The sequence below is a fragment of the Eretmochelys imbricata genome, chromosome 1 (assembly GCF_965152235.1).
Source record: "Eretmochelys imbricata isolate rEreImb1 chromosome 1, rEreImb1.hap1, whole genome shotgun sequence".
NCBI lineage: Eukaryota > Metazoa > Chordata > Testudines > Cheloniidae > Eretmochelys > Eretmochelys imbricata.
The window spans coordinates 139,832,580-139,847,862 of NC_135572.1; the positions used below are offsets into that span (position 1 = coordinate 139,832,580).

General features: G+C 36.8%; 1 protein-coding gene and 1 long non-coding RNA gene across 2 annotated transcripts in view; one reads left to right on the forward strand and one right to left on the reverse strand.

The window, feature by feature from the left end:
- The window catches only part of NHS (NHS actin remodeling regulator), a 339,359-nt gene that overhangs the window by 316,259 nt on the left and 7,817 nt on the right, over positions 1-15,283 (forward strand). Inside the window, exons 4-6 of the mRNA XM_077816370.1 lie at positions 6,970-7,032; positions 10,843-11,035; positions 14,388-14,519. Of these exons, the coding sequence (XP_077672496.1) occupies positions 6,970-7,032; positions 10,843-11,035; positions 14,388-14,519 (388 nt within the window). The remainder of the gene's footprint in view (positions 1-6,969; positions 7,033-10,842; positions 11,036-14,387; positions 14,520-15,283) is intronic.
- Positions 1-15,283, reverse strand: part of LOC144264669 (uncharacterized) — a 49,060-nt gene that overhangs the window by 15,919 nt on the left and 17,858 nt on the right. The window lies entirely within an intron of this gene.

Below are 15,283 nucleotides of genomic sequence, written 5' to 3' on the forward strand. Positions count from 1 at the left end.
AAGGGGATTATTCCTCAGACATGTTCCCATGACAACCCTGCATGTAACACCTCCTACTGCAAAAAGAAAAGGAGTACTTGTGGCACCTTAGAGACTAACCAATTTATTTGAGCATAAGCTTTTGAGAGCTACAGCTCACTTCATAAGCTCTCAAAAGCTTATGCTCAAATAAATTGGTTAGTCTCTAAGGTGCCACAAGTACTCCTTTTCTTTTTGCAAATACAGACTAACACGGCTGTTACTCTGAAACCTCCTACTACAGCCATTGAAAACTGAGATTCTCTGTCATTGTGACTGCAATTAAGACTTTTGTTTCACATTCTTCAATCTTTTCTTCTTTTTTTCTGGTGCCCCACTCAGTCTAGTGAAGCATGAAGCCCCAAAAGTTCAGAGTTTGAGTTCAGAACCTCGTGATTCTGCAGAATTGGTCTGGAAATCTCATAAGAACAAGTTTTCTCACAGATCTCTGGCTGTTCAACTTCAGGACAGAAATACTTTTCAGAAATGGGGGGAACACTTTCACATTTTGAAATACATGCTGATATATACACAAAGTTCAGTTTAAGCTTGACTGTAAATACAGTCTGGGCAAAGATTCAAGAGACTTTAGTTTTCTGAACTTGCTTGCCCCGTCTTTAGACAAGACCTCAGCTGGAACAAGTAAGGAATGGAAATGACCCATCAGGTTATTTATTCCATCTCCCTGCCATTTCAGAAATATTCCCTGTGGCATGTTCTCCAATGCTTTGTATATACCAGTTTTAAATGACTCAAAGGGAAACTCAAGTCAAACACACCAAGTTTCACAGTTTTGTGTTGAAGCCATGTGAAACCTCAAGGAAATACTAATGGGCTGAAGGATTTTAATCAATCACCTGTGCACTTCCTATGCACAAATGGCATCTACCATTCTTCACAAAAAACCCATCTGTACCATTGAATCTGAAGATTGAATATGTAAAGCAGTAAGTGTAGTACATACAGACCAATGCTATAGGATTATTATTATTACGAGCCTTCGTCTGTTAGCACACCGTGTGTGGTATGACTTCTGTCAGAAAACAAATCTTATTTTTGTATTTACCTTGTCAAAACACTGAAGCATTACATTAATCATTAAAGGATTGTCAACATTTTAACAGATCACACTTGTAATGTTCCAAACTAAAATAAACACCCACAAGCAGATAAAACAAAAATTTGTGGAAAGTAAAACATATGGAGATATAAATTCTGAGAGTAGGCAGGTGAGCAAGATTGTGTCTTATAGAATAAAATGGGAAAAAATAGCATGGTAAGAACTATTCTTTTTATTTTCTCAACCAATATTGCCTGACTACTTGAAAAAAGAGACTGCGATGTTACAGAATATTAATGTCTAAATATAATACACAACCCTTTGTTCAAATCATTGGAAATACACTGATCTTTTTCTAGCACCTCTTTTCCTAACAATGTTAATTATTCTATCGATTAAATCAGTAGTTTTGCTTTTGCTACATAAGACAAACAAATGATTTGTTCTGGTCTCTTAAAATTCTGTTATGGGGGAGAATAACATTATTTAGCACTTACACAGTGCTTTACAATTCCAAAGCACTCTACAGAAGTGGTTTAATTTATCCTTGTCACTTGCCTTTGAAGTAGAGAAGTAGTAGTCTCTCCAGTTTACAAATGGGGAAGCTGAGACAAGGAGGTTAAGTGATTCACCCAGTGCCACTTGAAAAAGTCAGTGTTAGAGACAGAATTAGTACTCAAGAGATCCTGGTTTCAGCACTGGTTTCAAACCACTAGTTCACATTTCTCCTACAGCTTATTTCCCAATATATAGATTTTTGTTTTCATATTTAAAAGTTATGGAGTCTTATTATTGAATAGTTATATATTTATTTTGGGTAAAGTAGGCTAGCCTCATGCTGACCCTCTGCACTGGGGTGAATTTCAGCTTTTTAAATTTTATTCATAAGGTCATCCAGAAAGGAAGTTTCCAGCATGGCCTCTCTTTTTGACCTGTCCAGTGGTACAGAAATCAGGGCTATAAACAATGCTTAATTCCCTTGTTTGCCTTTTTGTTATTTCTTGCTCTTAGGGGTCAACAATAATGTTTTTGGAATTATAAATTGTGGCATTGGCCACATTACTGTTAAAGCTTTGTCAGCACTTCCTCTCTTTGCAGGGGTTTGGGAATAATTCATCAAGATTTCCTGCAGGCTAACATTTAGCATATGCAATTTAAGTGAATTTTTGAACTAATTTGGAGGAAAAAAAATCAGTTTAGCCATTTCTAAATTAAACAAACATACAGGGAATAAAAACTTTCTGCTCTTGAAAACTTTTCTGCATTCGCTAAACAGCTTTGAATAGAGGAACACAAATGAGGTGTTTGCTCGTGGTTTTATATTTCTCCTATAACCTTTTTGCTATGGGTTCCAGATCCTCCGTGCAGTCACTTACTTCGAAATGCCAACATTTCGTGGAATACTGTCACTTCAAATGAGGCGTGCGAGGTGCATAATGCAACGTGGACATTGCTTTTTCCACAAGCCTTGCCTTCCTGTTTGCAAACCATAAACAACATTGGAGCCCAAAACTCTTGGGAGGAGAAAAAGGAATCAAGTAGTGATTTGCCACTCCCTACAGACCAGCTGCATTTCCTCCTTCTCATCCCATTACTGGAGCGGGAAATTGAGTTGGTCTATGAATTGCCAAGCTGGCAAGGGCACAACTGCAGGTGGCCTTCATAGTCACTTGCATTGATTAGTTTTAAGGTTTGCATCACCTGGTATGTTATACCGCACAGAAGTGGTTAACGTCAAAGAGATGCTGAAAATAGGAGATGTATATGTGCAGTTAAGATTTTTACATGGATAGCCTGATATTTCAAAGACTTGGCACATTAACAATTACACCCATGAAAAGAGTTGCATTGAAGATGATGGGATCTCTCATAAAAGTAACGGTATTCAAATGTGTCAGTGTTTGCAGCAGAAGTCCCTAAGTAATTAATTACACACTAGACTGGAATGGCTTCAGAAAAATCTTTCTCGTCTAGTGCAGAAAAATGCCTTTAAAAATACTGAATTTGTATTTAACAGATCGACTGTTGCCATCGCTGTTTGTCAACAACACAAATAAAATACACTATGAAAAACTGCCTACATGCAAAATTATCTGACAGACCAGAATGGCCCTGGGTGTTTCATATGATTTCATGACTAATTACATATTTCCCAAGCCAGTTAGAGCTCGTCTTTTGAGTTTGTGAGAGATTTTTTTAAACACAAACCAACCCTCCAGGTATGACCTATTTAAATAATAACATTTTGTTCTCCGATTGACTTCAAATGGATTTTTAGGTGCCCAGCACATCTGAATATCAGGCGTAAGGGGTCGTAAGTTGGGCAGCCCAAAACGACAGCTCCCTAAATGAGTGGTCACACCTTAAAATGTTATCATTAGGGTCCATCATGCAAAGTGCTCAGGATTGGGCCTATAATTTGTCATAGGAAGTAGCATCTGAAAAAGACAGTGTCTGATCTGATTCAATCTGTGGAAAGGAGAGGGAAGTTAATGATGTAAAAGATGCCAGCTTGACAGCCTTGTCTGAAAATCTGTATTTAGCCACAGCACAGATAAAACATCGACAGCAACAGTGCGAAGCTTCCTCAGATTGCCCCACCAAAGGGCCTCACTCTTAATATGGATGAACCACCTAGAATTGAATGAATAGTGTAGCCTCATGCAAGCTCAGTTCTTGGCCGCTATGCTTAAACTGCCACCCCTGGTGGTTTGGTTTGTGTGATGGAATCTATTGGGAACTGAAATGAGATCACTGACCAGTCATCGGATGGCAAATATTTTCAATCACTACCAAGCTTGGCTGGATTTGAACTGGTCATCCATGCAGTGCCTTGACTAAGAAAAAAGATGAGTTCTTAACTGGAGTGCTAACTTGAGGTAAAAGCCTAGTGAAGATAAGGCAGTCTGTAGTTTGCACATGAGTTGGCAAGTGGATTTAAGACTAGTCGTTCCCATATCTTTAATACAACCTGCTGACTTGTGTGCAAACTACAGACTGCCTTATCTTCACTCAGATTTAACTAGAGTTAGCTACTTGCATTAAGAACACACCTTTTTTTCCTTGAGGCCAAGGCTTGAGAATGGAAAAGCTGATGTTTAAGTAATACTGTCTTTTAACAAGTTTTTCTTCAGCCATTTTATTCCTTCTTTCATCTCTATTATTTTTTAAATACCCAATATTGTGGTGTAGTCATACCAAAGTCTTTCTTTAGAGTTGTATTTCCATGAAAATCTTTTCTATTTTCTCATTATTAGACAATCCTAACATTTTTGCCAATAGGATTCTGCCTGCACAAGCACTTCTAATGTAGATTATGGCCTCTTACCTATTAAGTCTTTCAGAAATCCCATAACATTTCTGTGGGCATTGAGTGCCTTTATCAGTGCTGATAATATTTTAGGCCATTAATATGAATACACTGTTATACTTTGTTGGCATTTTATGGCTGCTTTTAGCATTGGAGCAGAGTTTCTTAATTTTTTTTAATCCATTTAAGGATTTAAAAAAAAAAGTCATTCTTGGAAAGTAATTCAGGCATTATGCAGTCTGCATTGAGCAACAAAGCATTATGAATGATTATTTAAAAAAAACAACCCTCCCTATCAGTCATGTTTTTTTAGCCTCTTTCCCACTGTCCCATGCAGGATTGCATTTTCTAGGCATCAATTTCACATAGCCTGCTGAGAATGCTTGTATTATAACAGTAGTTGGGTAGCAAAACCCTACCATTAGAATAAACCAGTTTTTGTTACTGTGGTACTTGGAAAATCATCATTACCATTTCAAACTTCTCGAGGGGGGCTGTATTTTGAAAGGGATCCCTCTCCACTCCTTAGCAAATAAAAACTATTGTAGATACTGGTAGAGAGTTCAAGGGAACATAAATGGCCCATTTGGGAATATTGTGGCCTTTGAGAGGAGCTAGGGAGCAGGAAGGCTGTACCAGTAGTAGCTCCCTAGGACTGACACAGTAATTCTGGAAACACTGGCCTAGTGCAGACACCACTCACTTTTTTATAGAATACAACATATGCTCCCCTCTAACCGAGGCCATCTTCTCTGTTGAATTTGTGGCCAGGGCTCCAGCCTTGCCATTGCTTGTTCCTTTTGGGGAGGCAGATGCTGTTTGGGGTGCAAACATGGAGCAGTCCTTGCACTCATTTTCAGCCTTGGAGCAGAGGCACAAAGTGGGAGAGAAGGAATCCCCATGCTCTCTCCTGTCCCTTGGGCACCACTGTGCTGACAAGCCCCAAGTGGCCCTTTGTTTAACAGCACAAGGATTTCCACATTTAAGAATCTGTCACTCCCGAGAGGTCTGTCTTGATTCAGCACTCTTCTTAGGAACCCTTTGAAATCTTCAGCAGCAAAATTGAATTGCAGGGATAATCTCTACTGCTGTAATTCTGCTCTGGGTCAATTACTGGTGACTAGGCTCAGTGATGAAAGGATAGTATCATCCTTGCATATCTGAAGAGCTAGTGGAAACTTAAATTATTCATATATTATTCTTTTGGTTCCCTTCATAAACCATGAAAGCATTTGTCTGCAGTCGTATCAGACACTGGTCTGTGCTAAAGTCCCTTTCCTAGCCCCTTTTCCATTTTAAGAGAATTGGTTTTAGACCTAATCTAGATGGCTTACTAGCTATTTTTAATAAATTGGAAGTGGTCTCTGATTTGATTTGCTCTTCCTTTTTTCCATCAGACGTGTGGGCACCTAATTTTGGAAGTTGCAGTCAGTTTTAGTCCTGCACAAGGAAGCAAGATAATACTGGAGGGGTCTTTACTGTATAGGTCCTGGGTAGGTGTAGAGGGGGTGATGTTATTTCCATGGAAAGCTGTCTTGGTTCAGTACCAAGAATTAGGACCTGGGAGCCTCAGCACATCTATCTGCTTGCTGTGGAAAAAGAGTTCTCACTCCAGTGGTTCTCCCACTGGGTGCATTTCAGTGTCGATCAGGAGGGAAGATGGCCCATAACAGCATTTCTCTTCTGTGAGTGGCCTACAAAATGAGACCAGTTCAGAGCCATTATTAACCAAATTGAGAAACACTTGGTAATCAAAGCTTTTTAAGGTTATCAAGGGCTACATTTTCTTTTTCCTTTTTTTATTTTTTATGTATCATTTTAAAAGACGTCATCGTTCAGTCATAGGTTAAAACAAGACACTAATCACAAACAAACCAGGGTCTTGGAGATAAAAAGACATCAAAACATCGTGCAATTCACCCAGAACATGTAATGTGCTGAACATCTCTGTTTACCCTTTAAAGCATTAAGGAAATGCATATAAAGCCAATTGTCCTTTGTCATTCTGACATAATGATTACAACTTAGGCTGTTTTAACGGTAACGTCAAAAAATTGAAATTGATCTATGGAAGATTTAGATATATCATCTTTAGAATCAGCCTTATTTACATCCATTATTTTCAGATGAGCAGATAAATCTTTAACTTAATCATGAAATAAATAATTGACATGTAATTTGGATGAGTACCTTACAAAGTTTTGGCTTAAATCTGTAAGGAATTATTGTGAGCTATAGGTATATAAGGCCCTCTGAAGATGATTTTTAACAATGGTCACACCAGAAGGCTGCCCCAATTTAACTATATTAGTTGCTAAACCAATTTAGCTAAATCAGTACTGTTTTGGGGTGTGGACATGTCTTTATGCGCCAGGTAATGAGATGGGGGTTTATTCAGAGAAAAGGAACCTTTTCAGGAAGGTGAAATTTTTCAGCTGGAAATTTAGGTTGCGGTTATGGCTCAATTTAAATATTATAGCAATTTCTCTAGACAGAATTGATGTGCTTTAATCAAAAACATTTTCATTTTGTGTATGTTTTTAATTTTATCTCCCTCCCCCCCCCCATTTCATATTTATAGTTTAACAGCACCCGCTCGCCTTCCCCCACTGAGTGTTGCCACATGACCCCATGGAGTAGAAAGGTACTGGAAAAACAAGCATTCTTAAACTAACAGCCCTGTCTCATTTATTTTTTCCCTTTCAAACCTCTAACCCTTTCTTTTGCTTGCTTTTCGCTTCTCACTTTGTTGCACTATCTCAAAGAAAACTTTTATATGCTACTCTCTTATCAATAAGGAACAACATTTTTTTCCCCATTTTGGGTAACTGTAATAGGTTTAGTGGACCGCAAGATCATTTCCTCCTATTGACTAGCTTTGAAGGTCTGGATCGAGATGGACTCCATAATGTGGGTGATTGCATTTTATTTTCTTGCAATGTTCAGAATAGACCAATATTTTTCAAAACCATAAGAAACCATCAAAATGATGCCAGAGCAAAAGCATACATTTATTCTCTGGACAGTTGTCATTCCCATTGTTTGCAAACAGTAGTTTTGGCAGACAGTCAGAGCCTGCAGTCAGGTCACTACGCTTTCTTTGTCCAGCAATCCATTGTTATTCAGGGAAGGAATCATCAACAAAATGGTGTGTGTGTGTGTGTGTTTCCCCAATGCCCCAAACTTTTTGGGGGGGAATAAAGGGGGGGGGGGAAGTTACCTAGGAAACAAAGTCTTTTGTGCTTGAAGTTTATATGAGCTACTCACAGTCTGCTGGTGATCAGCACAAAAGCTGAGGAGAGAAAGAAGGCTGCAAAGTTTTACTAAAACCGTATATGGAAAAAAACGCTTTTCTCAAAGGGGGGAAGATACCCTGTCTCCTGAGTTTGTGCGTGTTTTTGCAGATAACATTTATAAGGTAAGTGTCCTGGAATAGTTTAAATAGGTGTATGATCTTAAACACTTTTGGAACTGGTTTGGAAATGTTGTTTGCCAAGCTTTAGACGTTCAACTCCCACAGGATTTGTGGGAACTCTATGAATAGGAATGGCACAAAGATGATAATTAGCATGTGATCGTGTAATATTAGGTAACTACATGCTAAATACTGTGCCAAAGAAAGGGAGAAAAAATTGTTTGTCTTAACCACATAGGTGCACAAAACTAAAACCCTGGAAATATACTGTAAACAACAGCCATAGGCAAGAGCCCCAAGAGTTAGCCAGCTGGGAATCTAACACTAAAAAGAAAACCAGACTCAAAAATATTTCACAGTATTTAGAAAAAGACGTAAGCAGATGTCCTCAACTAGTCAAGGACTGATCAGTCACTACAGAGAAGTATATTAACTTCAAAAAGGGGGGAAAGTAGGGCAGACATAGAGTAAGGCATGTGGGTTTTCCCCCCCATTTCCAAACAAAATGGAAACAGAGAGAGTTTGAAAATGTGTCTTTAACTGTAAAGTTAGGAGAAAATGTTTTTCACTTATTACTTTATTGTTAGGTGAAACTACAACAGTATTAGAGTTCAGGACCTTTATTCTATTTTAAAACACCTGTTTTTCTTCCATTTAATTGATTTTTCTCTTGCTTATTTGGCTTTCTATACTTCCATATCTATGTTCTGAATTATTTGCATGGTTTCTAAATAATACTTTGAACTTCTTAATAGGGCTGTCAATTAATCGCAGTTAACTCATGTGATTAACTAAAAATTATTAATTGTGATTACTTGCAGCTTTAATCGCACTGTTAAACAATAGAATACAAATTGAAATTTATTAAATATTTTTGGATGTTTTTCTACATTTTCAAATATGTTGATTTCAGTTACAACGCAGTGTAATTGACGTGTACAGTGCTCACTTTATATTATTATTTTTATTACACATTTGCACTGTAAAAATTATAAAATAAATAGTATTTTTCAATTTACCTCATACAAGTAGTGCAGTGCATTCTCTTTATCATGGAAGTGCAACTTACAAATGAGGATTATTTTTTGGTTACATAACTGCACTCAAAAACAAAACAGTGTAAAACTTTAGAATCTACACGTCCACTCAGTCCTACTTCTTGTTCAGCCAATCACTAAGACAAACAAGTTTGTTTACATTTGTGGGAGATAACGCTGCCCTCTTCTTATTTACAATGTCACCTGAAAGCAAGAACAGGCGTTCACATGGCACTTTTGTAGCCGGCATTGCGAGGTATTTACGTGCCAGATATTCTAAACATTTGCGTGCCCCTTCATGCTTCCGCCACCATTCCAGAGGACATGCTTCCATGCTGATGACGCTCGTTAAAAAAATGTGACTGAATTCCTTGGGAGGAGAATTGTATGTCTCCCACTCTGTTTTACCCGCATTCTGCCATATATTTCATGTTATAGCAGTCTCAGATGATGACCCAGCCCATGTTGTTCGTTTTAAGAACACTTTCACTGCAGATTTGACAAAACACAAAGAAGGTACCATTGTGAGATTTCTAGAGACAACTACAGCACTCAACCCAAGGTTTAAGAATCTGAAGTGCCTTCCAAAATCTGAGAGGGATGAGGTGTGGAACATCCGTTCAGAAGTCTTCAAAGAGCAACACTCCAATGCGGAAACTACAGAACCCAAACCACCAAAAAAGAAAATCAACCTTCTGCTGGTGGCATCTGACTCAGATGATGAAAATGAACACGCATTGGTCCACACTGCTTTGGATTGTTATTAAGCAGAACCCGTCATCACATGGACGCATGTCCCCTGGAATGGTGGTTGAAGCATGAAGGGACATATGAATCTTTAGCACATCTGGCACATAAATATCTTGTGACGCCAGCTGCAACAGTGCCATGCGAACGCCTGTTCTCACTTTCTGGTGACATTGTAAACAAGAAGTGGGGAGCATTATCTCCCACAAATGTAAACAAACTTGTTTGTCTGAGCGATTGGCTGAACAAGAAATAGGACTGAGTGGACTTGTAGGCTCTAAAGTTTTATACTCTTATTTTTGAATGAAGTTTTTTTTGTACATAATTCTACATTTGTAAGTTCAACTTTCATGATAAAGAGATTGGAGTACAGTACTTTTAATGGGGGAATTGAAAAATACTATTTCTTTCATCATTTTTACACTGCAAATATTTGTAATAAAAAATAAATATAAAGTGAGCACTGTACACTTCATATTCTGTGTTGTAATTGAAATCAATATATTTGAAAATGTAGAAAACATTCAAAAATATTTAAATAAATGGTATTCTATTGTTTAACAATTAATTTTTTTAATCGCTTGACAGTCCTAGTTCTTAAATTAGTTCTTAAGCAGCTAATCCTCTCCTGGTTAATATTTATGTTGACACCAGAATCATCAACACCAGTTACAGCCAAATGTATAGCTGTAGTTTTTCTGTATCCTTAAATCTGAATGCATTCCTAGCTGATTAGTAAAAGTGAAATTTGTATCTTTTTTTTTCTGAACTAAGGACTGATACTTTGAAAGCTTTGGACCTCTTAATGCATATCCTCAAATTACATGGCACCAGTTTTCAGTGGTAGTCAATGTACTTGTGTGTACAAAAACTTTGCATGCACATTTACCACAACTTTATGTGAATATACAAGAGTGGCATGCACAAATGGATATTTAAATGCCTAAAATCGGTCATAATTGTGTGCACACTAGCAGCAAATGCACATAAATAAAGTGCATGCCTCTTCCCATTAAAAATGTGTCCTATACACATTTTATCTACACTAAAACATTTCCAGTATGTTGAGGTATTTTTGTCTTTTTACTGTATATCATGTATCTGTGGGAACAATAGTCATATCATTGTTTGGAATATTTATAATTCTTCATTGCTCCCCTGTAATCTACCTCTAATCTCTTTCTACTGCTTTGTTTAAAAATTAGTCTTGTATGACTAAACAGTGAACACTGATTTTGAATGTATTCATTTGCAGTCCCATCCACCAGAGGAGGAAGATACAGATGTCATGCTAGGGCAGAGGCCGAAAAATCCAATACATAATATCCCTTCTACACTGGATAAGCAAACTAATTGGAGCAAAGCACTACCTCTCCCAACTCCAGAGGAGAAAATGAAACAAGATGCCCAAGTGATTTCCTCTTGCATTATCCCCATCAATGTCACTGGTACAAATCTCTTCTATTTCTTTTGCTTGATTCAAGGGTGGTCAGGTCAGAACATTTCATTATATTAACTGTGTTTCAAAACACAGGACTTTACAACCTACAAGTAAAGACTTTGACTCAAGAATTTAATTTTGTACAAGACACTAACTGGGCTAAATTCCTCCCTCTTGTAGATCCACTGAAGTCAATGGCATTACATCCAGAATTAATTTGGCCCAGTGTATTTGTGTCACATTACAAACTGTTATCTAACATTAAATTACACGGTATGATGTGTAATTTTGTTCTGTGTATGACTGGCAACTGGTATTTAAAAGGACATAAAGCAGCTCTTTGAATTTAGCTAACTGAAATAATGCAGAAAGCCATAGTGGTCAATCATATGACAATCATGTGTAACCAAGCAAATAAGGGCAGAGAAAATATTATAACACTTGAAGTACTTTAAATATGCAAGTAATGGTCATGTAGTATGTAAGCCATTGCTTTGAGATCTCTTGTCATGCTGCTGAGCTGAAGGTATAGTAATGGCATCTTCATTTATTTATAACACTTTTAGTTTATGCTTTTATGCTTTATTCATTTTAAGAATTTGTTTATATATTAGTGTGCAGCGGGTATATACATTATTAAATGTGAGGGATAATTTATTTCCAAAAGCCAAAAATAAGCTTCCATTTTCTTTCTGTCTGTCTTCCATTTTCTGTCTCTTTCTCATGTATGATTCAGTGATTAGAGTACTAAAGTCATCTGAGTTTTCCATAAAACTACCTTGCACCAATTTTTGATTAATTTCAGAGTGTAAACTAGGCAGCCTCTATGACTGAAAACTCAAGTGTAATGATCAGCAAGAAAAGCTGTGTCCTTACAGTTAAACTTATAACTAGAGTTGGGTGAAATTGTTCAGCTGAAGCTTTTTTCTTATGAAAAATGCAGATTCAGCAACGCCAGATTCATGAATTTATGTCAGTTTTGCCAAATTGTTTTAGGGGGAAACATCTGAAAAAAATTGAAACATTTCATTTCAACATTTTCTAAGTGAAACATTTTGATTTTTTTTTCAGTTTGAAAAGATTTTTAATTTCAAAATTTCGTTTAATTTTATTTTAAAAAATTTAAAATGTTAAAAAAATCAAAATTGAATTGAAACATTTTGACTTTGTGAAAGCAATATGTTTTATTAGATCCAGGATTTTATTTATTTGTTTCGATATGCCAAAAATTTGGAAAATTTTCATTTTCAGTCTAACCCAAAACATTTTTATTTTACTTTTCAAAATTGCCAATGAATCAAAAATTATTTTATTTGCACAGCTCTACTTAAAACATAAAAGTAAGTATTATTTATTCCTTTGTGCTTTTCTGGTACTGCTCTAATCAGGGAAGGATGTGAGGGTCAGAGATCCTTATGGGACATCAGAGCAGAAAGTAATACTGTGATAACTAACAGGATTGATTATAAGTACAATGTGAGGCCTTAAAGAGTATATTCTCCTCAGCATGCACGCACCTATTTCCTACTGTCACTAAAATTACACATATATATTTAGAGGAGAGTATACCCTTAGATCTGGGATAAATGTCAATTTTTCCAGTAATAGAGTTTTTGTCAGGTCTCTACCTGCCATAAATTGGAACCATATTTCCACTGACCAGTTTACAGCCCAAGAATAGTACATAATTTTCTGAACGTTTAATGTGTATCATTCTCATTAACACTATGTGAATAATTTGTACACACCCCACTCTACCTGCCACTGGGAGATGACCTGGCACATTGGCCACAGGGGTCACATGCAACTAACTCATAATTGCTGGAATATCAGCAATTTTAAAGCAATTTGATTGTGTTAAAAAAAAATCCTGATAAACATTCAAGTTAAAAAAATTACAGGTAATGGAGTTTAGAGCACTTTTCTTCATTATTAAAAAGTTCTTCCTCTCCTTATTACAGGGGCATTGGTGGTTACGGGACATCTGTCTGAAGCCTCTATTATACTGTAGTAGATATCAAGAAGAACTTTTACAAGAAAGTTACTTTTTAATGTTTTACATTGTTATGTAATGTAATATGTATGTGTGTGTGTGTGTATAATTATGTTTAATATAATTATACGCTATTTAACATAGAGCTTTTATTTTTTTATTTTTTTAGTCAGGATTGTATGGTTTTGTTTTTTCTAAAGATTGCAAACCAGAGAAAGAGTAGCCTCAATTCACTGTTTATAGCCCTGGCCCACTTATTCAAACATGTCTTGCCAACTTTAGAGAGCATGACTTTGCATTTGCTAGAGAAGCCAGCCCAGCTAAGTGCCATAGGTACTGGAACTAGGGGTGCTGTGGGTGCTGCCGCACCCTCTGGCTTGAAGTGGTTTCCATCATATACAGGGTTTGCAGATTAGTTCAGTGGCTGTCAGCACCCCTGCTATACAGATTGTTCCAGCACCCCCGCTAAGTGCTCTATTTTTTGGCTGTCTTCAATTTAACTTTTTATTGATCATGGAGAAAAACAAAGCTTCCTTTAGTAACACCATACAAATGTAAATAAAATGAGATGTTCTTATCTATTCTGTATAGCCAAAAGTTTTTAAAAAATGAGTGTCTAAAGTTCAGTTCTTAAATCCACATTTAGACACCTAAGTATGTGGCCTAGTTTTCAAAAGTGCTTGTCACCCAGCAGCCACCATTGACTTCTATGGGAGGCTGCGGGGTAATCATGCCAGTTCTGAAGGTGGCTAAATGTGGATTTAGAAACGGAACTTTAAGTACACATTTATTTAAATGTTGACCCTATATAACAATTAAGAAAAATGGTCTCTAAACTTGTATGTGGATATAAAATACTTTATTCACCTGTTCCCTAGCACCTTGGTCTCCTCAGAATTACCAATCTATGGCAAAATAGTTTTATGAACCAGTTTTTTTAGTTAGTTAGTTACTTAGTTAATTAGTTTGTTTAAATGAGTCAGAATATAGCTGACCAGATTCAGGTTATCATCTTGGCTGCTCCCATTCTTTGCAGAGGTGTTGACGTCATTGTCTCCATGGCAAACAAATAAGTAGCTGTGATAAAGATGCCTGCCATGGAGAATTCCTAACTGTTTTCCTTTTCTTATTTGTTTACTTTATTTTCTCTCCTTCTGTTTCTTTTGGCAGTGCAGGCTGCTGAGAGGGAGCCGGAGTTAGAAGTAACACTGTGATATACCGTAATATAATTTACATAAGAGCTGCATAAGGGCTCCATTATATTTATTCACAGGCTTAATCCAAGCTCACATACCTCCACTGTGTTCCAGCCATGACATTTGTTTACCATTTCTAAAGGCTAATGAGACCTATTTATGGGTTGCAGGAGTTGGTTTTGACAGAGAGGCTAGTATACGCTGCTCTCTTGTTCATTCACAATCTGTACTACAGCGAAGACGAAAGTTGAGAAGGAGGAAAACCATCTCTGGCATCCCCAGAAGAGTGCAACAAGAAATAGGTGTAGTATAAATAAAAATCTTCAATAGATAGCATTCTAACTGACTTAAATCGCAGGGATCTGAGGTGGTAGCCTGCCTTCCAAACTGCTTTCCACGGAAACATTTCCGCTTTTATGGTTGTGGAGTTTGGAAATGATGTGTTTTGGTTTTTTTTCTTTAATACAGTAAGCAAAGCTATATTACTCAATATGGCCTTGACAAACCACAGGCCTTACCGAGTGATATAGATATACATGTTCAACCCTTATTGTTTAAATGTAATCAGTTACTTAATTTTTTTTTCAGTTTATTTTTGTTCTATAACCATAATTATGTGCATAAAAAGTAACTAGATTCAGTGAAAGTTTTTTCTTGTGCAAGAGATCTTAAGGTAAAGAAGTGACAGATGATATCCTGCAAGATGATGCGCTGTCACAGCACCCAGAACAACTTACATATAGAACAACTTACATATACAGCCAATTGAATATTTGCATTAGACATCTGCAAGTGCTTTTCTGGAAACTTTGTCAAACATTATTCTTATCTATTTTTCCTATTTCAATTCCCACTCATTCTTTATTACTGAGGATGAAATCAGGAGGCCTAACTCTGATCTCCTATCAGTGTAAATCAGAAGTAACTCTTTGTAAGTCAGCTCTAGTGTAAAATGGGTGTGAGATCAACATTAGATCCAGGATCTTTATTTCTTAAGCATACATCTATTCCTGAAGCCAACCAGGTATGTGTTGATATGAGGGAATTAGCAACTAGAGTCTATGAA